The sequence below is a fragment of the Mustela erminea genome, chromosome 17 (assembly GCF_009829155.1).
Source record: "Mustela erminea isolate mMusErm1 chromosome 17, mMusErm1.Pri, whole genome shotgun sequence".
In the NCBI taxonomy this organism is placed as follows: Eukaryota; Metazoa; Chordata; class Mammalia; order Carnivora; family Mustelidae; genus Mustela; species Mustela erminea.
The window spans coordinates 16823879-16847200 of NC_045630.1; the positions used below are offsets into that span (position 1 = coordinate 16823879).

General features: G+C 54.2%; 1 protein-coding gene across 4 annotated transcripts in view; it reads left to right on the plus strand.

Moving 5' to 3' along the window:
* The window catches only part of KIAA1614 (KIAA1614 ortholog), a 48076-nt gene extending 33936 nt beyond the window's left edge, over positions 1–14140 (plus strand). For 3 of the 4 annotated variants that reach the window (XM_032317192.1, XM_032317196.1, XM_032317193.1), the window contains exons 6-10: positions 1013–1169; positions 2591–2849; positions 7935–8062; positions 8704–8888; positions 12928–14140. In XM_032317192.1, the coding sequence (XP_032173083.1) occupies positions 1013–1169; positions 2591–2849; positions 7935–8062; positions 8704–8888; positions 12928–13121 (923 nt within the window). In that variant the 3' untranslated portion in view covers positions 13122–14140. The other variant, XM_032317194.1, reaches the window with a different exon arrangement.
* Positions 14141–23322: the final 9182 nt, after the last annotated feature.

Genomic DNA, 23322 nt, shown 5'->3' on the forward strand with positions numbered 1-23322 from the left:
GGTTCTGATCCCTGCTGCTGTGATCTGAGGGGAGCAACTCGGCCGTTTCACTCTTAGGCAGAGATAACAGATCTGGCCCCCACAGCCTTGCCTTCGCGTGCCCAGAACTGTGACAGCCCTGGGGTTGGGGTGGCTTGGGAGGGATCCAGGGCCTGGAAACACGGTGGAAGAGGACAGAGAGCTGGTAGACTGGGCTGACATTACTGAAGATGTGACGGCCAAGTGCCCTCCCCCGGGGGTGCTCGCCCCCCCCCTGCTGCACACGGGGACACAGACATTTTGCCTCTCCTTCCTCTGCTGATGGGAGCCTGTAGAAGGCAGGCACTCCCCTGAGCTGCCTGTTGCCCACCCCCTTCTAAGGTCTGGTTTCTTTGGTGGGGCGGGCTCTAGGCCAGCTGCTGGCTGCCCCCAGCCACTTCCTGAGAGGCTCTTGTCCTACAGACACTGGCCTTTCTGGACAGCTTGGCCTTCTCCGGCTCGGACTCCTCCTCTCATTAGCCAGGAGGTCCTGGCCAGGCCATGCTAGCCCTCCATGCTCCAGGCTCTTCCTCTGTAGCCTGGGGTCCTAGGAGAGCCTGTCTCCTGGGAACCCATGACGTCATCTCTGTAGAGGGTTTAATTCATTGCCGAGCACCTCAGACATGCTCCAGAAAGGTGCCTGTCATTACAGCTGTTAGACCTCCCAGCCAACAAGACTGTGGTTTGCGTCCCAGGAATGCAGAAGTTCCCCATTCCCAACCATGTCTCTTGTTATAGGAAGGGCATGACTTCTCACCAGCAGCCCCCTCATCGTACAGACATTTATTAATTACCAGCTGTGTGCCAGTTGCGGTGCTGGGGTGGGGTACCATAGCAGTAAACAGCCCCTCATTCCTGTCCTGCTGTGTGGGGGGCTCTCCACTGCCTCTGCTTCTCTCCTGGGGCTCCCGCCTCTCTTGTTGGGCATGTCCCCTCCCATGACCGTGACCTGCGGGGACGGCTCAGCGACACGGGAGGGCTGTGGTCGTTGCAGGAGGAGTGCAGGGCTTTCCCGACCCCGCAGCTGCTGGCACGGTCAGCTCCATGAGCATCACCCTCTCCCTGGCCTCGGAGGAGCCAGAGTCCAGCCAGGAGCAAGAGGGAGGTCTGCAGAGGCCAGAGATGAGTCCTGGAGGGCAGGTGTCATCCCGGTGAGTGACGGGAGCAAGGCCCTTGACTGTGGGACGTGGGGGGCTGGGTGGAGAAAGAGACCCCCGCTCCGTGGCATGACTGGCCTCACTACTCCGAAATCCTTAGAGGCTTCCTAGACTTCTTCTGGGCATGGCACCGTAAGACTCCTCTCCCCGCCACTCTGAGTGTGTTGCACACACTTGCTCCTACCCCAGGCCTCAAGCTCCTGGTACTGTGGTCGGCACACTTGAACAGACAGTCCCGACCCTCGGGGTGCTCCCCAGGCAGGGTGGCCAGAGAGCCACTCGTTTCTGACTCAGGGCTTGGAAACAAGCCTGGCGTTCACCTTTCCATTCATTCTCTCCTTCCACGCGGAGGGGCTGAGTCCTCGCCCCGAGTCCTCAGTCTCGGTGAGCCAGTGCTGTGGCCATGACGTTCTTTCCTCCACTACACCACATTCCTGGTGACACCGAGAGCCAGGGCGCCATCTCCGGCGCCGTGTGCTCTCCAGAACCCCAGCCCCCTACACTCGCTTTCCCCCGACTTCTCCACGAGGGTGTCTGAGAGGCCCCTGACCGAACCGCTTCCCCAGGCCTTCTTCCGGCAAACTCCCCATCCACACAGTGCTCATTCCCACTCGCCTCCTGCCGGCCTCTCTGAGCCCCTGGCATGCCCCTCCAGCTGCTTTCTCCCGGTCTGGGCTGCATGACTTCTTTCTGACAGCTCCAGCAGCTCCAGTGGCTCTTGCCTTCACGGTCGCTCCTACATTCCTTCTCGGCACAGCAGCCATTAAATAATGTCATTTTTCCTGCTGAAAACCCCCAGTGGTTTTTTCTCTGCCCCTTACCTTGGCTTCCGTGCTTGGTGGAATCCAGCCCACCTGCCTGCCTTGCCGGCTCCGACCCGGTGCTAGTGGCCTACATGGGGCCTCTTCCTGCCCGGGAGCTATGGCCTCCCCCTGCCCCGGGTTCTCGCCTGCGGCCTCGGCAAGACGGCTCCTCCTTACCGCTGGGCTCCCAGCCCAATGCCGCCATCTCAGAAAGAGCTGGCCACCCTCTCTCTCAGCTTGGCATTTCTCGATACTTGCTGTGGGTTTTTCTCCTTCATTTACTAGTCTAAGAGTAAGGACTTTGTCTGTGCCGTGTCACATACCCCTGTTGTTTCTAGAAAGCACAGAGGCTCTGAAGAAATGCTGAATGAATGGATGGAATGAATGGGTGGGTGAGCCCGTAGTTGGGGGTGAGGCGCAGGGTCTTGCCTGAGCTCTTGTCTGGAAAAGCTGCCCAAGCAGAGCATCCTGCGGATGTCCTCTCAGGCTTTCTGTAGCCACCTGTCACGTTGTCCACAAGGCTGTCCGTCCTGGGGCCCACAGGACCCCAAGGGACGGTCCGCCCTCCCCCCAGCCACCTGCCCCCACTTCACGTCCAACCTTGCATTGCAGAGCATCCCCGGGGGTGTGCGCGCGACCTGGGCCGCGCTCTGCCGCCCCTTCTGACGGGAGCAAGAAAAGCAGCACCAGCCTGGCCTCCACCCTGGGGCTGAAAAAGCTCTTCCAGGCCCTCGGCCACGGCACCAGGCCCAAGCTGGGCAAGGCCCGCAGCCATAGTGTGGAGCAGCTGCAGCCCCCCGCGCCGGGCCCGGCATCCCACACCAGCACCCCCAGAGTGAAGAAAGCCCCGTCGTTACAGTCCCTGCATCTGGTGAGTCTGAAGGGCCCAGCCAAGGGCTGAGTGGCATCAGTGCCACTGGAATGGAAGGTGACATGATGGGAAGGGCTGAGGATGCCCCCAGAAGAGCCCAGGTGGGGAAAGGGAAGCTACTGGCCTTCACACACTTGATCCACGAGACCCGGCTCCCCGCAGGGGTAGGCAGCACCCCGCGGTTCTGTTCTTCCACAGATGGGCTCATCCTAAGCTTCTCTTCCACAGATAGGTTCATCCTAAGCTTCTCTTCCTCCCTTTGTCTCTCCCTCAACTCTGCCACCTCTGCCAAGTCCTAGAGTCTACTGCCTGATCATTCTGGAACCGTCTTCATGACCACAGTGCCTCTGTTAGTCTGCCCAGCTCACTTCACACCCAGACTAGCGCGAGAGCCTCCCGACTGTCATCCCTGTGGTGTCTTTCTCCACCTGGTTTCCACAACCACTGTGGATCTGGTTATCTACCCCCTTGCCGAACATCCGCCATTGGCCCCTTAACACCGGCGGGGTAGAGTTCAGATCACCTGACATGGCCAGAGGGCTTCTGTGATCTGCTTTCATCTCTCATCACTCTCCTTCTAAACGTCCTCTCTGATCTCCTTGACCTTGCTGTTCTGTCATTAGGCCACACACTGACTTTGAACGTTCACCTGAAATGTTTCTCGCACCGTCTCTCCCTGCTAATGTCTGTGTTTATCTGTGTTCATCTGACAACTTCAGAAATTGCCTCCTCCATGAAGCCGCTTCCAATCCTTTCTTGGGCTGAGCTGGGCGGGGTTGGGGGGTGGGGGCTCTGCTCTGTGTTCCCGTCCTATCCTGTGCTTCTCTCTTTCGGGAACTTGCCATCCCTTCACTGGAGTGTGAATTCTTTGAGGAAACACCCCTTGATCTTTATATTCCTGATACAGGTTCCCCTCATGTCCAAAATTAGAGAGTTCCTACGAAAACGTCCACAAGCCAAAATGGTATAAATTGAAGAAGCAGTCACTGTTAATGAATATGGAAATTTTTTTAACACTCTCAGACCCCCAGAATAACCTCCCTCTGGCTTTTCTGAAACCCCAGGACACCCCTGGCTAGCGGATGCACACATAAACCAAGCTGGAGCCCAGACACTCACAGATGCAGTGGTATGGCGGCTTGATGTGAAAACACTGACAATTGCTGTATCTTCTTATTGGATTGTCCCCTTAATGATTATACAGTGTCCTTTGTCTCTTGTTACAGTCTTTGTTTTAAAGTATATTTTGTCCAGTATAGGTATGGCTACCCCGGCTTTTTTTTCATATCTTTTTACATAACAAATGTTTCTCCATCCTCTCACTTTCAACCTGCATGTGTCCTTAGGTCTGAAACGAATCTCTTGTAGGCAGCAGGTCTTGCTTTTTTCTCCATCCCAGCAGCTTGTGTCTTTTGATTGGAGCATTTAGTCCATTTATAGTCAAAGTAATTATTGATACACATGTACTTATTGCCATCGTGTTACTTGTTTTGTGGTTGTTTTTGTAGTTCTTTTCTGTTCCTTTCCTCTCTTGCTCTTTTCTCTCACAGTTCGTTGGCTTTCTTTAGTGATACACTTGGATTCCTTTCTCTTTGTTTTTTTGCATATCTATGACTGGCTCGTGATTTGTGGTTGAGTTTATAAATTACATCTTCTGCATATAACAGTCTACATTAAGTTGATGGTCACTTCAGATCAAACCCATTCTTTACTCCTCTCCTCCCCACCTCCCCACTCTACATTTTAAGTAAATGGTGTCCTACTTTACTTTTTTTTTTTTTTTTTAACTTTGTGAATCCTTTGACTCATTTTTATAGATGTACTTGACTTTACTGCCTTTCGGCTTCCTAATTTTGTTATCCTACTTCTGGTCTTTCCTTTCCACTCAAAAACTTCCCTTCAATATTTCTTGTATGGCTGGCTTAGTGGTCATGAAGTCCTTTAACTTTTGGCTCGGAAGCTCTTTATCTCTCCTATTCTGAATGACAGCCTTGCTGGAGAGAGTACTCTTGGCTGCAGGTTTTCTTCCTTTGGATGTATCATGCCCCTCCCTTATGGCCTACAAAGTTTTTGCTGAAAAATCAGCTGATGGCCTTATGGGGTTTCCCTTGTATGTAACTGTTCTCTTTTGCTGCTTTTAAAATTCTCTTTATCACTAGTTTTTACCTTTTTAGTTACTATATATCTTAGTGTGGACTTCCTTGGGTTGATTTTGTTCAGGGCTCATTATGCCTCCTGGCTCTGGATCTCTGTTTCCTTCCCCAGATTCAGAAAGTTTTCTGCCCCCTTTTCTCTCTCTTTTCCTTCTGGGATCCCTATAACAAGAACGTTTTTATGCTTGATGATGTCACTGAGTTCCTTAAGTCATTTTCATTTCTTCTTATTATTTTTATTTTTTTTTTTTAAAGATTTTATTTATTTATTTGACAGACAGAGATCACAAGTAGGCAGAGAAGCAGGCAGAGGGAGAGAGAGGAGGAAGCAGGCTCCCTGCTGAGCAGAGAGCCCGATGTGGGACTCGATCCCGGGACGCGAGATCATGACCTGAGCCGAAGGCAGAGGCTTAACCCACTGAGCCACCCAGGCGCCCTCTTCTTATTATTTTTCTTTCTGCTTTGCAGCTTGATTGCTGTCCAATACTCTATCTCCAGGTCACTGATCCATTTTTCTGCTTCCTCTAGTCTACTAGTTATTCCATCTAGTATATTATTTTTCATTTTAGTTATTGAGTTCTTTATCTCTGATTAGTTCTTTTTTATGCTTTCTATCTTTTTGGTAAGGGTCTCACTGGGGCCCTCCACTCTTTTTTCAAGTCCAGTGAACATCTTTATGACCATTATTTATATTATTATTATTATTACAGAGAGAGAGAGAAAGGGGGCAGGAGGGACAGAGGGAGAGGGAGAGAGAGAATCCAAAGTAGGCTCCATGCCCAAAGTGGAGCCTGACACGGGGCTTGATTTCACAACCTGGAGATCATGACCTGAGCTGAAATCAAGAGTCTGATGCTTAACCAGCTGAGACACCCAGGTGCCCCTGACCATTACTTTAAATTCTCTGTCAGGCACATTGCTTATCCCTATTTCATTTAGCTCTCTTGCTCTGATTTTGTCCTGTTCTTTCATTTGGGACATATTCCTCTGTCTTTTTGTCTAACTCTGTGTCTGTTTCTATGTGTTAGGGAAATCAGCTATGTCTCCTGCTCTTGAAAGTAGTGGCCTTATGAGCAAGAGCTCCTGCCATGCCCTATAGGGCAGTGTGCTCTGTTCCCCAGAACCTGGCGTTTGAGTGGTGTCCCCTATGTGTGTTGCACGTGCCCAGCTGTTGTGCCCTCAGTCTCGTCATCTGCAGTGGCTCTCTTTGCCATTTATGGGCAATGTTTGGTCCCTGTGGTGTTAATGGGCCACTGTTGGGCTCTCTTAGACTTGACTCAGACCAGGAGTTTGCCAGAGATGCAGTAGTGTTGAACTACAGGACATTTTCTCTGTGTTGCTCCCCGAGAAGTTTTTGTAGGTAGGCAGGGCCTGCAGTCAGACCGGATGTCTGCCCCCAGCCCACCACTGGGACCACAGTCTCAGACCGATGTGCATGGTTATCATTCCCTCTCTCCAGGGCAGGAATCACTGTTGGGGCTTCTTTGCGCACTAGCAGGCTGTGGCACCACTTTGAATGGGCTCTGGCCAAGGGCATATTGGAGGGGCCACGTGCACAAGAGAATGAGGGTATGGGCCATGCTGTTAGCAAGTTAGGTGATAAGTGTTGGTGCTTTACTTGTTCCCCAAGCTATCCATGTGTCTAGGCTGAGGGGCAGGGGAGGGAAATGGTGCCTACCAGCAACTTTGTTCCTAGAAAAGTCTCCCAAAGATCCCTGCCCTTCCAGCACAGGCTCTATTAGTAAACAAATCTCCCTCCCATATATCCCAGTTGTTTTTCATACTGCTGCTTCTCTCTGCTGTATCTCAATGGGGCTTTTTGCTGTGCCATCTCTTTAAGTGCAGGGATTCAGTTTCCAATCATCTTGCCAGGTCTCCCAGAGCCAAGGCCACTGATTTTTAAAGTTCCGGTGTTAAGCCCCACTGATTTTAAGAACTCCTGAAATGAAGCCTCTCTGGTTTTCTTTGTCTTTTTTAAAATTTCTTTTCTTTTCTTTTTTTTGTTTAAAAGACTTTATTTGTCAGATAGAGAGACAGTGAGAGAGCACACAAAGCAAGGGGATTGGCAGGCAGAGGGAGAAGCAGACTGCCAGCCAAGCAGGGAGTCTGATGCAGGACTGAATCCCAGGACCCTGGGATTATAACCTGAGACAAAGGCAGAGGCTTAACTGACTGAGCCACCCAGGCATCCCAGGCCTCTCTGGTTTTCAAAGCCAGATGTTATGAGGGTTCATCTTCCATATCAGGTTCCTCATGCCTGGTATGCCTGGCGTGAGGGTTTGGTCCTCTTCTCTCTCTGCACCCAGTGTCTCTCCCTCCCTCCGATGGTCCTGCAGGTCCAGTTAGCTCCCAGTTTCTGCCCCTCCTACCCTCTTCAGTGTGGACTCTTCTCTACGTTCAGGTGCAGAGAGTCTGTTCTGCCAGTCTTTTGGTTGTTTTATGGGTTACTTACACTGATATGCATGTTATCTAATTGTATCCATGGGATGAGGTGAGCTTAGGATTGTTGTATTCAGCCATCTTTCCTGGAAATCCTCAGATAAAAAATTTTTAATGTAAACAATCATAAAAGTGATACTAAAGAATCACAAAATCACAAAAACTCTAAAGCCATGTTTATTATTCTTCAATTAATTTGCTTTCCCTCTTATTTCTTAATGAGAAAATTAGATTTTCTTTATAAATGAAATTATTAGTATCCTAGCACTAAGATTTTTGGCCAAAATTAAAATTGACCTTCTGATCACCTGTATAGACCTATCTGCTTGAGTAAATTATGGTGATTCCAGATGGGCACTTTGAAGTAGTGACAAAAGCTTGTATCCCCACTTTCATAAAAAGCCCTCCACTGAGTTCACAGTTGGGGTCAGGTCTCTGCCAACCCCTGGCCCCTTGTCTTTTCTTACCTGCAATATTGGACTCTTACCACCAGGTGTCGCCATCCCACCAACATCGGAAAGCTGCCTCCTTTCAGAACCTCCATTCTCTGCTGAGTGGCAAGGGAGACCGGTCCAGCCTCTACATGGTAGGGGAGTCAGGGGACCACAGTGCAGCTGGCCGGTAAGAGTGGGCAAGTGGCATGGGGGGTAGACCCAGAGCGTCATCAGTAGAGGGGTAAGCTTAATTCGGTCCTTCATCAGGTGCCATGGGAGTCTTGGAGCCCACACCTCAGAGACTTGCCCTGTGCACCTGAGCTCTGAGAAGGTGTAGAGTTGGTAGAATGGGGGGAGTTGGAAGGTTTGATTCCTCCATCCCTCTGCTGTCTGATGACATGCTAAAATTAGAATGTTCAGAGAGCTTTCTGAACCAGGAAGATCTGATTAGAGATCCAGAGACAGGGTCCCCAAAGAGGCACCTGACTTGTGTCCCTGTCTAGAGGACTCCCACCCCCCCCCCCACAGGACCCTCTGGGGTAGCTGCTCTTCCCTGCGGCTCCATGGCGTCACCTCAAGTGGCCTGTTCCCTCCTGGAAAAGTTCTATAACATTATAGCTTTTGTTAGATTCTCAGAAAGGTCTGTGTACCACAAAGATCTAAAATTGTGTGGAGGAGGTGGGAAGAGGGGAAGTAGGGGGCCTGGGGTTCGCAGCGGGCTTTGCGAAGCCTCAGAGAGAAGAGGTGTCTGTCATCTTTAAGGAGGGGAGTGATTGGCCCCAGGGCCCAGCCCTCTCTGCACTCACTGAGTCTCTGGTCCCCTGGCAGAGCAGCCAAGGCCTCACCCCGGCGTGCCCTCAGTGTGGAGGACGTGAGCACCCCCAGCCAGGCGCGCACGGTGGGCCGCGTGGTGGAGGTGTTCCCAGATGGCACAACCCAGCTGCAGCTACAACGCTCCCCAGAGGGCTCTTTTGGCTTCTGCGTGGCCTCCGGGGATGGGCGCCGCGACACAGGTATGGCCCCTCCCCTCCTCTGGGCTCCACATCCCTGGGGCCTTAGGAAACCACTTTTGGCTGTGGGCATTTCCAGAATGTGGCTGAGACGCGGAGCTCCAGACTCAGACAGCCTCATAGCCAAAGAGCTGCAATTCTCCCTTCGGGGGCTCTTCGGGAAGAGTCAGGTGCGGGGCTGCTGGGTGGGTAGGGAGGGCGAGGCGGACTTTGCTGCCCTTGTACTGTGCGCTGACATCCTGAAACCGGAACCTTGAAGGCTTTTTGCTGGAGCGCCCAAGGGAGACGATGCTTGCTGGGTCTCGGGAGCCCTTTGATGTGGCTGATGTGTGTAATGGCTCCCTTCCTCCTGCGGCTGAGTGTGTCGGGGCATGTGGAGTGTGCCCGCCTGGCTGGGCATCTGAGCCCCTCCTGCAGCGCTGGCCCCAGAGGGCAACGTGCTCAGGGATCCTGCCCTGGCCACGCTCTGCTGAGTGATCGCCTAGGTCAAAGTCATGTCACCTAGAAAAAAAAAAAAAAAATCTGCCTGCTGCCAGGTTTGCACACTGCAGCGAGTTCTTACCTCTGTTCCATCCTTCATTGTTTCAACAAGTTTGCACTGAGCTCCGACCAGGTGTTCTAGATACAGGGTAGGGCAGGAGCGGTTTCTCTGAGGATGGTTTGTCCTCAAAAGCCCACGTTCCAGGGAGGGAGGCAGCTGTACCTACAAAAAAGTATACACGTTTATATATTCTCCAAATGAGGTGCCAGTTAGCAGAGAGTTCGAAGACACAAATCCAGGCAAAGCCGGGTAAGGGCTGGTGTGCGGGTGGGGCAGCCCGTCCCAGCGGAGGATGCTGGGGCAGACCCGGGGGAGGGAGGAGCGCGTTGTGTGCCCGCAGAGCTGATCTGCACGGAGCAGCAAGCGGGAGAGAGGCTGAGCCGGGAGGGCGTTGCCCGCCCCCCCCCCCGCCCCCCCACCGCACTGAGCTGGAAGGTGGTGGGACTTGGAGCCCCACCAACGTGCTCTGATTTGTGCCTGGAACCATGTCGCTGCCCCACGGCCGGACCTCAAACAGACGCTAGTGAGCCAAAAGTGGACCAGAGAGACCCTTTGTAAAGATCCTGTGGTGGAAAGACTTGACGGTGGGGGCTGGGGCTGGGGAGGCGGTGGGGATGTGGGAAGGGCTGGACTTGAAGGCGGTGTGACTCAGTTTGCTGATGGATCTTACCTGAGCATGAGAGGAAGAGGATGAGCTCCCCCCACGCTGGACCTCAGGGCGGGTACGGCATCGGTCCTCACAGGCAGATGGCATTTGTGAAGCTGGGCTGGTCTTCCCAAAGCGCTAGCAGGCTGGTAGGCACTCCGCCTCCCCTTTCCTCAGTGAGGGGCGGCAGGCCTTCCAGAGGGGCAGAGAGGTAGGTGACATGGCACGGTTTGTACTCCAGAGCCTCTGCTCTGCTGTGTGGCCCAGGCAGGTTACTTACCTTCTCTGAGCCTCAGTCCTCTCGTCTCTAACCTGCCTGGAAGAGTCAGGAGCTTCCCGTGAGGGCCCTGGGACAGTGCCTGGCACTTCTCTTCCCTTCCCTCTTCACAAAGAGCATTTGTATTTGGGAAGCAGAACTCCGCCAGGGACTTCCATGATCTGCCCCGTCTGTCCGTGTGAGGTCACACACACCCGGGCAGGATGCTCTGCCCTTCAGCGTCCCCCGGAGTCCTGCTGGGCCGCGTTGCAGGCGGTCACAGAGTTGATGTCTGCTGGGCAAGGGTTTCTGGTGACCAGGGCTCCTTGGGCTCTGCCCTGGCCCACCCCCCAGGGCACCCCTCACCTGGGTTGGTACGAGCTCTTCCCTGCCCTCCCAGGTGGTGCCCTGCTCCTGCTGCTGCTGTTGGCCTTTGGACATCTCTCAGAGACCCCCAGGCACGCGGGACGTGACTGGTGCTGGTGCCTGCGGGCCACAGACTGTCCTCTGACAGCCAGGGGTCGCTTCTGCTGGGCCTCAGGGGGGCCGTGAGCTGGGGCCGGTCTGCATTCCTCGCCAGAACATCAAGGTGCTGGGGTTAACTTGCTGGCTGTCACACCGGAGAGCCCGTGAGAACAGCAGGCTTGGCCTGCTTCTGAGTGCCACACAGAGATCAGACGTGCCTAACACAGGCCATTTCCAGCAAACAATAAATACCTACGACAGCCATTCTCTGTCCTATTTTTGTCATGACGTTCTGTGCTGAAGCCTCCCCCGGGGTCTCCCCAGAATGACTGGCACGACATGTCCAGCCCTGGCTACATGCTTTTGGAGTTTCTCATGGCTCCCCACATGCACCTCCTGCTTACAGCGGCCATTTCTGTAGGCCCACCCCTCCCCCTCCTGACCGGCCCTCTCTCTGTGCCCAACATGCAGACGGGGCAAGTAAGCAGTTAGAGCCTCCGGACGGAAGGGGACAGAGAGAGGCCTGGGGTTGAGAGAAAGGCCTTGAGCCCCTGAGATGGTTGGCATCCCTCATCAGGAGGGAGGCAGCCTGGCGGCCAAGGCTCTGCTTGGCTGAGAAGCCCCCGCGCTGGGAGAGAGTTCCACAAGTCAGACCCGGGACGGGCTGTGTCAGAGGCTGCTTTGGCTGGACTCTGAGCGACTGACCTTCAGGTGTCTTGAGGGAGAGTTCAGTGCTTCCAGACCCCCATTTCAGAGGGTGGCTCTGCAAGGCTTGCTGGAAGCTGGGCCGAACAAAGCTCTTGTGGGGCCAGTGGCGGAGGTGGGGGAGAGTAGAGGCAGGACATCCCACTACGGTTCAAGTGTTTTAAATGCCCTCAGGCCGGAGACGGAGCCACCAGAGAGGCCCCTGCAGGCCCTTTCTAAGGAAGTGGATTCTAGGACGCAGAAGTAGAGTGGAGTGTGCGGCCTGGGCTGGGGAGCTGCAAGGTCGTCTCAGGCAGCGCCGAGTGACCCCCCTGAATTCTGCACATCGTCCACAGCCTGGCCTTGTGCTCTCAGAGCACCCATGTTCGCTCAGTGTGTGAGGGGGTGCGGGCTGGTGCCCAGCTTTCCCCGGAAGACTCTTCACTCTCTTAACTGAAGGGGAGTCTGGAAGGTTTTCAGAGGAAGTTGAGGTGAAAGGGGTCCCTCAGCAGGACTGGCCTGCACTGTGCACCCAGGAGAGTCCCGGGGAGCTCAGGCTCACCAGCCTCAAGACCCCACAGAGTCTGCTCCTCTGGTGTGGGCTCCCCGAGTCGGACCTAGGGAAAGGGGAAGAAGTGGGTTCTGCCTAGACTCACTCTGCACCCAAGAGACCCGGGGACGGTCACACAGGCCAGGCAGGGCCTTCCGAGGGACAGTGTGAGGGACAAGATGTGTGTGAATAAGGGACAAATGAGCCAGCATGTTTTTTTTAAATAGGGGGTGGAATTTCTGTGTTTCCTGGGCTTTTGCCCGGATGCTTCCAAATCCCAGAGAGGAATCACTCTGAGGAAAACTGAGGCCAAGGCTGGTCCTAACAGGAATACGAAGCAAACCAGGTTTGGGTTGACCTCAGCCACGTTCCTCACTCCAGTGATACCTTCCCACGGCCCCACCTACCTGAAGGCAGCAACTGGATGGTATTTGTGAATCCCAACCAGTGGCGGGCGTGAAGTTGGTCTTTTTCTTAACTTTTAAACATCAGTTTCCTTCCTAGTCTACAATCAAAGCTCACCTCAGGAAAATGTAAGATTACCTCATTCACACTGGGGTATACACAAATAATAACAGCTTAGAGCATTATTAGCTGAAAGTGTTCTTTCATTAAAGCCTTATTTGTGCAGCTTTTTAAAAGAGAAAAATGAAATGTTAGCCTCAGGTATCATTTCACACTGTATCTATGTAGAAAGTCAGTTGTGGTTGTGAGGTAGACTAATGAGGGTGTGTACCCGTCTGTGTGTGTGTGCGCACGCGCGTGTACACGCATGGAGCAGTGCGCTGTATGAGCACCTGCACCCCCCACCGCCGCCTGGGACAACGCCCACCTGGTCAGGGTCCCAGAGAGCTGCCTCTTTGGATTTCATGTGCTCAGTTGTTCTGTTTTCCTTTGCAGGGTTCTACGTGCAGGAGATGGCTGATGCGAGCATGGCCAAGCTGTACTCGGGGCTGCTGGGGGTAGGGGATGAGATCCTCGAGGTGAATGGGGCCAAGGTTGCAGGGCTGGGCTTGGCTCACGTTAAGGAGCTCCTGGCCCACGCAGAGAGCTTGTCAGTCCGTGTGCTGAGGCAGAGACCTTTCCCTCGGTGACCCAGGGCTGCTCTTGGCCTCACTGTCACCCCCTCGGCTGCCCTGACCTGCCCCGGGAAGGATGGCTGGAAATGCACTGCATGAAGCTGCTTCGGGGACAGGAAACAGGTCATGGTGGCGTGTAGCCCCTTGGCTGTGGTGGAGCCGCTGGGATGGAGCACCTTCGGGGGAGGGCGGGATGGTGTGTTCTGTTTAAGGATGTTAATTGATGCTGAACTGGGGACAGAAAACATGGCTCTCCTTCCGAGCCGGGAGTGGTGTCAGTGTCCTTCTGTACCTTTGTTGGCAGGAGCAGGAGAGAGATTCAGGGGTACTTGGGTGAGCCCCCAATTGTCTCCTCACCCCCAAGTCTCATCCCACTCCCGAGCAGGGACTCCCCCAGCCTCCACACTCCAGAACCAAAGAAAGTGCTTGGCCCTATTGGCCATGAACCTGCCTTTAAAATCTCAAGTTCTCCATGTCCCATTTGACACTTTGCTCTTTTTCCAGAAATGGGTGAAGTGTCCTAATGTAATGGCCTTATAGCCATTGGCCATATATTCTAAACCCAAAATTGGAACATGTGGTCTGGCATGAGAGCTTATCTGGTAGCCAGAATATTAAGAATCTCTGGGAAATTTCTGTGATATATAAAGTTAAGGGGGAAGAAATGAACCAGAGATTAAGGTCAGGGAAGGGCAGCTGTGGCCAGTAGGTCTGGCCAGCCAGCCGCTCCCCCACAGCCCCCTGCCCTCTGCCTCTGCCCAGGGCGGGCGCTGGCGAGCAGGGCCTGCCTGCCTTCTCTGGTGGAGTGTGGACGCCAGCTGCAGCTGGGGCCAGGCTGTCCCCAGCCACATGCGCTCTGCCCAGATCCCCTGGTGGCCTTTGTGGGTGGGCCGGCAGGGAGTGCAATGACAGGGTTCCGGCAGGGGGATGGGCTCTCCACCTGGGTGCTTCCCAGCTCTCAGCCCAAAGGGTTGGGACTCTCTGGGAGTAGATGACTGTGTGTCAGTCTTAAATTATTAAAAAGCAAAGCTGAAGCTTCTCTTGCTCTGAGTCTCTCAGTTCTGGCCTGGATGCTCACTTGACCTTGAATGGCCTAGAATAGGGGTCTGGGGTGGGGGAAGAGGGAGGGAGAAGGTGGGCACAGCAGTGAGCTGTGTTGGGCTTGCCAGAGGGGAAGGCCGGTGTTGTCCCCTGGGGTTGGGGTGACAGTCAAGGTAGATGCAGAAGCTTCCAGAGACAGTCCTTCGGCTGGGAGAGGAGCCTTGGGCAAGGTACATTTCTGAGCAGAAGACGAAATGGAGCTAGGGGCTTTGGTAGGTGATACTGGGGGGTGGGGGGGGGCAGGGATTGCAGAGGGCAGCTTCAGGGCTGTTGGTAAAACACACAGCCTTTGCTAAAATGAGTGTCTGAGCAAGGTCACTGAAAGGCACTTGTGGCCTGAGGGAAAGGTGATGAGGGAGGAGGCGGACAAGCCTGTATAGAGATCTCGCTGCAGGCCTAACCTGCAAGAGCCAGTTAAAACCCCTCTTTACTGCCCCCTGGAGGCTAGGGGTTGAGGCCTGCTCCCAGGGCCCCTCCACACTATAGAATGGGGAGACTGAGCCAGGAGGGGGCGAGGCAGGTGTGTGGGAAGAATGGGGAGGCTCCAGCAGGGGAGCAGGGGAGCCAGCAGACAGGGGCACGGTGTGAAGAGGGTGCTGGGACAGCTCAGAGAGCAACCTGGCCCCAAAACTTGGAAATGGCCCCATGTCAGAAACTACAGTCATGGGGAAACACTGGCAGCTCCTGTACCCCAATTTCTGGCCTGGAGGTCATGAAGGTTCAGGTTGAATTAAAGCTTCTAGGGACAAAGGCACTTCTCTTTTTTCTGCACGGTGATCGCAGACAGCATGCCCTTCTGGCTCCAACTGGGAAGAAAGGGAAGAAGGGAGCTCCAGCTGGGTCGAGGCCCTGGAAGGTCTCTAAGGAATCCTGAGCTGCTGCTTCTATTACTTCCTGGGGTCAGGGCCAGGCTCTCAACACATCCTACTCAGTTCTTAAAAAACAGACCTGCCAGTATGCTCTGGGTCCTCGTCCTTTACACAGATGGAGATCCTTACACAGTGACGGGACATTCAGACCTGGGATCTCTGACGCAGGCCCACTCCTCCCGCTGCTACCCCTCCCACACACACCCCTACTCTGGTGTGTTTTATAACAGGAGTAGGAACTTACAGGGAGGATGAGGGAAAGGGCACAAAATAGACAGCACGTGCAAAGGAGTGGTCTATTCCTGTGTCTGACTTACGTCCCTGCTGCCGGCAGGTGACTGGTAATCTGTGTCCTGAGCTCGCTCCCCAGGAGGCAGCAGACGCTGGGACTACGCAGAACAGAAAGAGGCCCCAACTTCGGCCTCACACATGACAACATCCTTAGGGTGACATGTGGGGGTGGGGAGCAAGGGGAGAAGCCGAAGCCGCGGGGTGCGCTGGCCTGGGAGGGTAGCGCCGTCCTGGGCCGGCGGGCTCCCTCTGTGGCCTGTCACAGCGTTTCCTCTGGGCGCCTGTCCCGGTGGCCAAGGGGCCCGCGGGGGACGAGTGCACATCTCGCAGGGCACGGCCTGCGCCAGGAGCCCTGGGAGCGAGGACGGAACCGGTCGCTGGCGAGCGACCAGGAGGCCACTGTGCGCGGGCAACCGCTCCGCGCCCTCCCCGCCAGGGTTCTCTGCTCGGAGGTGCGTGTGACCTCCAAGCCCCGCGGGTCCCGACAGTTCGCAGGCGGTCGGCTCTCCGTCCGTGAGCCCTCCCTGCCACCCGGCCGCCCGGGAGGTGTCCTCCTTGCCCGCCTCCCGGCCTCTCTCGCGCGGCCGCTCTTCTGCCGTGGTCTCTGGTCCCCGTGCTGTCCCTCCTGGCCTCGGCGGGGGTCCGGGCGGGAGACGGGGCTCCGGGCGCAGTGCCCCGCCCGGCGCAGGCTCGCTTAGAGCCGCAGGGTGACTGCAGCTGGAAGTTTGCCAGAGGCTGGGGGCGTCTGTGTGTGTGTGTGTGTGTGTGTGTGTGTGTGTGTGTGTGTGTGTTGGGGGGGGTTACCCGCCCCCTGCCATCAACACACACAGGACACCTTACTGGGCACCGGAGGCCAGGTAGAGGCTGGTTCCCCCTTCGCCCTCGAGGGACGCAGGGCTGGAGGGGGTGGGGGAGGAGGGCAGAGGGCCCGGAGGACCCACCTGACCGCGCTTGGCTGGAGCTGGCCAGCGGAATGGGATGGGAAACCAGGTAACTCAGGCCCCGCAAGCTTGGCAGGGTCGCTGGAAGGGAGGGAGTAGGAATGGCGACTGGTGTGTGCAGTGTCCCCAGTCTCAGGCTGGACAGAGAAACCGCAGGCAAGGCTCCATTTTGGGAAGTCAAGGTTAATTCAAGGGCCTGCAGTCTCTACACCATCTCCCAGCCTGCTCTGTCTGCTTGACAAATACTCCAGAGCTCTGTTGGGGACATCAGGACTCAATTCTGAATCCTTCCAGCAGCTCTTCGAGGGAGGGAATACTTCTCTCTGGGTTACAAACTAGGGGCCTGAGATCCAGGTTAGATTACTTACCCAAGCTCACACGGCAAACTAATGGATGTTGGATTTGAACCCAGGCCTCTGCGACTCCCATCCTTCATGCATCCTCCCTCCTGGGACCCCGTGGGGCTCACGTTATCCGGAGGCCCTGCAGCACCCCTCCTGGCCCTCACAGACGGCCGCGGCACCTGGCTGGGCCCACCCCATTGCTGACCTTCACCAGGGCCGGGCTGAGGGGTTCGCTTCCGCTTTTCTTCAGGGAACTGGCATTGGCGCACCCACCTTTCCGCAGGGGAACAGATCGCTTTTCAGAACAGTGTTTCTGGATGCAGGTGTAACCCACTCATGGGTCACAAAATTGGTCGAGACCAACATTTAAAAGAACATCAGTGCTTTGCACAAACAAGTGTAGGTTTTGTTTGGGAACGGCCTCTGCCAGGGATGGGGGTGTCTTGAGTTGTAATTTAAAGGGTCCTTAAGACCCTGCTCCAGAGGACTCCAGAAACATGCCCTCAGGGCTAAGCCTGGGGAGGCTGCCTCTGCTCTCTGATACTCCAACCTCTTTGGGGGGCAGGCTGCCTCAAGAGGCTGCAGAAACATTCCCGGACTGAGTGCGCCTGGCCCCCCGGGAAAGAGGCATCCTTGATCCTACATTCTCGTCGCTGAGAGGCCCGTGTCCCAGGGGCACAGTATGATGATGTGACTGGACTTCCTGCTCCTCCAGACTGGCCTTGGTGCGGTGGGATTCGTCCCTAGGTATGTATCAGCAGGAGCTCAGGCTGTTGGTGCCCTGATCTGGCCACACCTGGACCCGCACACTCACCCACTTCAGGCTGCATATTCAAGTGCCCTTGTCCACGATGGACTCCTTGGCAGCCTTCAGAAACGTCAGAGGTGCCTATCCTGGGAGGCGCTCCAGGACACCTGCGTGCTGACTTGGGACCCCTTTCCTTAGCTCCCATATAATCAGGTACAAGCGCTCTTTATTGTGGCTCTTCTCAAATAGAATTTCTTGCTTATTCTCCACCAAACTCACCTGGCAACAACTGGACTTCCCTGGTCCGTCTCCTTAACCCACTTCCCACCCCAAGTCTGGTTCTGGAGCTATTCAGAAGGCCCTGCTGTCACCTGACCCCCTTCCTCCCCTCCCCCCTCCCTCCCCAGCATCCTCTCTGAAGTTTCCCTCCTTCCTATAGAGCCAGAGCACCTGCTTAGAAATGGCAATAGCCTTCCTTGGCAAGGAGCTCTGCCCAGCTTTCTCAGGCTGTGGGCTTGGCCAGGTCGGAGTCCTGGGCCCCGAGGAAGGGGCTGCCGGCATTGGCTCCGAGTCTCTACCCACTGAGCCAAGCTTCAACAGCTGCCCTGCCAGGCCTGGAGGACATCCGGGGCTCTCCTGTGGCTGCCCGGCTGCCCGCTGGGCCTGCCTTTGTCTTGTCCTTCTGCAATCTGGGCTCAGGCCCCGACTCACAGTGTGGGGCTGACGTTAGGGGTCTGGCTAGGTGCCAGGTGCTGGGGAGAGGCCTGCCCTGCCCTTGGGATGCCCATGTCCCCGGGGTGGAGACAGCCACAGCTGCAAAGAGACAAACCAGCGTGCCAAGGGCTACAATGGAAGCCCCAGGCAGGGGCCCCGCTCCACCTGGTAAGCAGAGAGGCTTCCCAGAAGAGCCTGCCGTGGGCTCACCGGCCTCCGTCTGAGCTGTGGTGTTACCTCAGGAGCAAGGAATGCTGGCAGCCACAGGCGCTCACAGCGGCGTTCAGATGCCACAACGCTGCTTCTCCCCCACGGGCGCCTTCGATCGCGTCTCCAGGCTTTTCTGAGTTCATTAACGAGTTTGGCTCACTTACTTTTTGCACATTTCCAGCCAGATAAGAGCTCTGAAACATTTTATCAGCAAGGCTAACCTGCTTGAGGTCCTTGACGAGTAGACTTTGTGGACTGCAGGGCGGGCGCATAGGGTCAGAGACATGGTCAAATCCAGGGTACCCGGTGTCCAGGTTTCAGCTCCGGTACTTCTAGTTCAGAGCATTAACCCAGCATGGACTCATACTACAGCTTTTCGGAGTCCTTGTCCTCGCCTCCACTTTACCTCCTCAGGTTAGAAAGACGCCTTCCCGAGATGCTTGCCTCCCCTCAGATCTGCATGGTGCCTTTTTTGTCTGAATGGTGGTTGACCTCATAAGGGTCCGGTCAGACCTGGGTTCTCATCCTGCCACTTCCTCATGGAACCCTGGGACAAATTCTTAATTGTTTCGTACCTTTTTTCAGGTATAAAATGGGCCTTGACAGGTTTTCCTTCGCGGGGTTGTGGGAATCAAATCAAAATCAAAAGACATAAATTTCACTCCTCACCGCATCCCAGATGCCTTGGCTAAAGACCTGCCAGCCCATCAGATTCTCATCAAATGTTGGTTAGAATTTCAGCTGCTAATTCAATATAAAATTTGAGAAACTTTTTTCTAGGAGTTGATGATCCCTTCCCAGAGGGTGACCAATCCTTGTGTGGACCTCTGTGAAAGCAGACAGGATGCGTCTGATGGTGTGGTGGGGAAAGGGAAAGCCATCACAGAGGTCAGAAAGGTTGGATCTGGATTTCTCCCATCCAAGCTTCTGGAACGCATCCCCTGCTGGGAGACAGATTTGTGGGGATATCTGTGCTCAGACCCTGCCTGCATCTGCACCAAACGGAGGGGTCAATAATATTCTGTCATCAGTGTCACTTGGGGAGGTGTTTCCAGACGAGGGAAACCTCAGAAATGCCACGGACCAAGGTTTATGGATCTGAACTATGTTCTCTTGGATGGTGCAACATGATGGCAGCATGGCCTTCCCGTCCTAGGAGTTTAATTTGTGCCTCATGTCTTATCTTGTATTTTCAGAATTTTACGTAAGATCTGTAGCCAGTGGGGACCTTTTGAAAGACAGCAAATCACTCTTTCGCTGCACAGCAGAGCCAACAGTGCAGTCAAGGTGCTGGTCGGTCCAGAGCCCTCAGCTTTGTGGAGGGGTGGGTTGCTTTTCACCTTGTCCACACCACAGTCCACATTTTGTCAGGCTGGGGTGGGGATGAGTTGCTTTCATCAGGGGCACACATAACCATGTCTTCCTCCTAGATCCCATCCTCCTCAACTATTAGCTAGAACTCTCAAAATAAGCCCTCGTCTCCCTAACAAGGCTGGTTATAGGTTGGTTTGCGTCAACCCTCCTCACTCTTACCTTTGGGGTAAGTCAAAAGACTCATGAAGCGCTGATGTCCCAATTTCTGTGCTCAGTGCTGGGGGCACGGTAAGCGGCTCTGCCTCTCATCAGCTGTGTGACCTTGAGAAATAATACTTGTGTTCCAGTTTCCGCACCTGAGATGGTTATTAGATGAGGAAACCTCACTATTTCATGCAGCCGTTTTAAGTCTCTGCAGACAGAGAATACCTAGAACAGTGCCAGGCGCACAGAAGGTGTTCGGTTAATAGGAGTGAGGATGATGATGACAGATGGAATGATGAAGGTCTGTGTCCTTAAGGCACTCATGTAGCCTCGTGACCTTGTCCCCACACAGAACTGAAGGCAGGTTCTTTCAACTGCCAACTGGGATGGCCCATGTTGTTGTTGGCCAACACTTCGGTGAGGGGGAAATAAGACTCAGTCTTGCTTCTCTACTCCCCACACACTCCTTGTCCCAACTGAAACTGTGCTGTATGATATTTTGAATATACAGTGTGCTTATTTGGGGGTTTCATCATTCATGTGACTTGCCCAACCAAGGAAATCACAATTTATAATTCAGACCTTCCAACAGCCACACACTTTCTCAACCCCAGGTGCATGCATATGTCCATGTTTATTAATGGGGGCAGAAGGGGGGCGCTGTGTGTAGGTATGAAAGGAAATAAAAACAGAGACAAAACCCAACAAAACAATGACAAGAACAAACAAAACAACAGCCCAAGACAAAGGTCATGGTCTTTCCATTTCTCTTTTAATACTGAACAGTAGTATTCTTTGTACAGCTGTAACATGATTTCAAGAGCAGAAGTAAGAAACATTACTGATAGACTCCAGGGTGTAAAAATACCACTTTGAAAGACGGCTAGTTGAGATTTTTCTTACACAGTATTTTTAAAAAGTTTTCAAGTGTGTAGTGTCATCAGTTTGTTTAATGTCAGAATTACACGCAAAGCTGCAGAAGAGGTTTTATTATGCAGGGATGGTTTACTGTAGCCTAAATTCCACGACGCAGTAGCAGTGCTTCTGAAACTAGACTGGGCGTCAGAACCCACTTGGAGGGTCTGTGAACGCCCCAGAGGCTGTGATACAGCAGGGCCGGTGAGGGGTGCCTGAGAACCTGCATTTCTAGCAAGCTCCTGGGCGATGGCTGCCTAGGCTGGTCCCACACCGCACTTGGAGACCCGGCCTGTAGAAAAAGCAAGACGCATCTACCTGTGGTGAGGAGTGTCGACTGGCACCAGGACCACCGGGCTCTTCTCATGGGGACTAGCAGGGGGATGGGGGGGCACCACCTGGAAGTCACCTGGGCATCTGCAATTCTAATCTTTTATCTCACTTCTTTAGTTTGTACCTTCTAGTTATTTAAAAATGAAACACTGTAGGTTATTTATCTTTCAAAAGAAGATTCCATGGTTTAATGTGGCTGAGTACTGCCAGGTATTACACATTTCATTTTTTCATTACACTAATTTCTGATTGCATATGAGCTAGTGAAAGCGTATTTTTCCACTTAAAAAAACGAATCCACAATCATTTACAGCTTGCTGTCTTTGGCCCTTTCCTGGTTTCCAGGCCACCCTCACCCAGGGCATTCTCCCAGCCTGGGTCAACCTAGGACGGAGGCACATCAAGCTTACAAGCAAGTTCCAGTAACTTATTCTACTGGGAGGCACCTGGCTGGCCTCTCCTCACCCCGCACGGATACTTTCTTTTCCCGAGGACTAGGACGTCTGCCTCTCCCAGGGCAGACTTCACCTACAGGGTTGCAATTTCCAGCCTGGAGCAGGGTCTCAGCTAAAACCCACTTTCTGCGGAGCAGAAAGAACAATGGTTAACGTGGTCTCAGCCCAGGGCTGACGGAAAGCCTGGACTGTGTGGCGCATTGGGCCGACACTGAGCTACACAAGGTCCAAGTGCTCAGCGAACAGTGAGGCTGGGGGTCTTATTTCTAACATCCCCTGGATAATCGAGTGGCTTCTGGGTTCAAGAACTCCTAACCTTAAAAAAAAAAGAAAGAAAGAAAGGAAAGAAAGAAAGGAAAGAAAGAAAGAGAGAGAGACAGAAAGAAAGAACGAAACACAGAAAGAAACAAAGAAAGAAAGAAAGAAAGAAAGAAAGAAAAGGGAGAAAGAAAAGGATAAAATACACTTTCTCACAGGTCCATGCCAAGCAGCCAGGCAGGTGACTGAGACATTCACTGTCTCAGCAGAGTTTCGGTCTACACAGACTTGGGGAAGGGCATTTCTGGACAAAGGTCACATGGGAAGGAAAACAGCACCAACACATTAGCTTATGTCGCAGGGAAACCAAGTTCTTTCTTCCCCGCCTTGCCACACCCCTGTATCGTAAAGAGACCAGAACATGACGAACTCCCGCCTACAGGTAGACGGCATCAACAGGGCCGGCCCGCCGGAGCTTTCGAAGCTTCAGTGTTTATCCAAAAGCAAAAAACATCAGATGGTTGGGGTGAGGGATGCGCACGACAGGTCACTACCGGCCTAACTTGATATGTCACCGAGGTCACTTGTCCCAAGCTGTGCACGAGCTCCCTGGGGCCCAAGTCCAGAACGCAGTGCAACAAACGATCCCCGTGTCTGTGCGGGGAACCGTGCTGGGCTCGTCCTAAAACAAGAGGATTGAGCTGAGTGGTCCGAGCCCTTCCAATGGCGCTGTCGGCGACGCTGACCCCAGAAGCCAGAAGCCAGCCAGTCCGGGGTTCAGCCCTGCCATGAGGGACCGGGCCCTGAGCCTTAAGAGCGGGAGCCTCGGAGGTTCACTGCACGGCTCTCCCAGTCTGTCTGAACGGCTGTTCTACGCAGAATTCTCTTGATTTTCTGGACCTGACACCTGAGGGCAGCTTCTGAGTGTCACAGCAAGGGACCTCGGCGAGGCCGGTGTCCATACTGCGGGCCTTGCAAGAGTAAGACCTTCTCCCTTGAAGCGCAAGCATGTCTGTGAAGGCGGGGTGGGGAGGGGGACGGTAAGGACAGGACACGCTCGCCTGGTGACGCAGCTGTCCCCGCTCAGACCCTGGGAGAAGCCCGTGGCTGTGCCCCCGCTGGGCCGCTCACGGGGGCGCCATATTCCCGCCCGGACTGGTCGGCGACAGCGCCGCTGTCGGAGGTCTGCGAACCCTCTGGTTTCACCTCTCTCTGCTCTTGGTGGAAAAAACACGCATTTCAAAAATGTTATTCTTAAAAAAACAAAAAACAAAAAAAAACCTGGCAGGGAAAGAAATGCCCGCGAGAGAAAGACAAAGGGGCGGGTCGCGCACGCCGCCGCGGCCAACTTCCGCTCTCGGGCCGGCCCGCGGCTGTTCCGCTTCCGAGTTCGTCCCGCGGCCTGAGGTGAAGCCACGCGCGGGAGCCCGCCGCGCTTCAGGACCGTTCCCGCGCGTCACGCCGGTCCCAGATCCTCAAACGCGACGAATTCTCTAGAAAGGTAACGGTCGCACTTTAT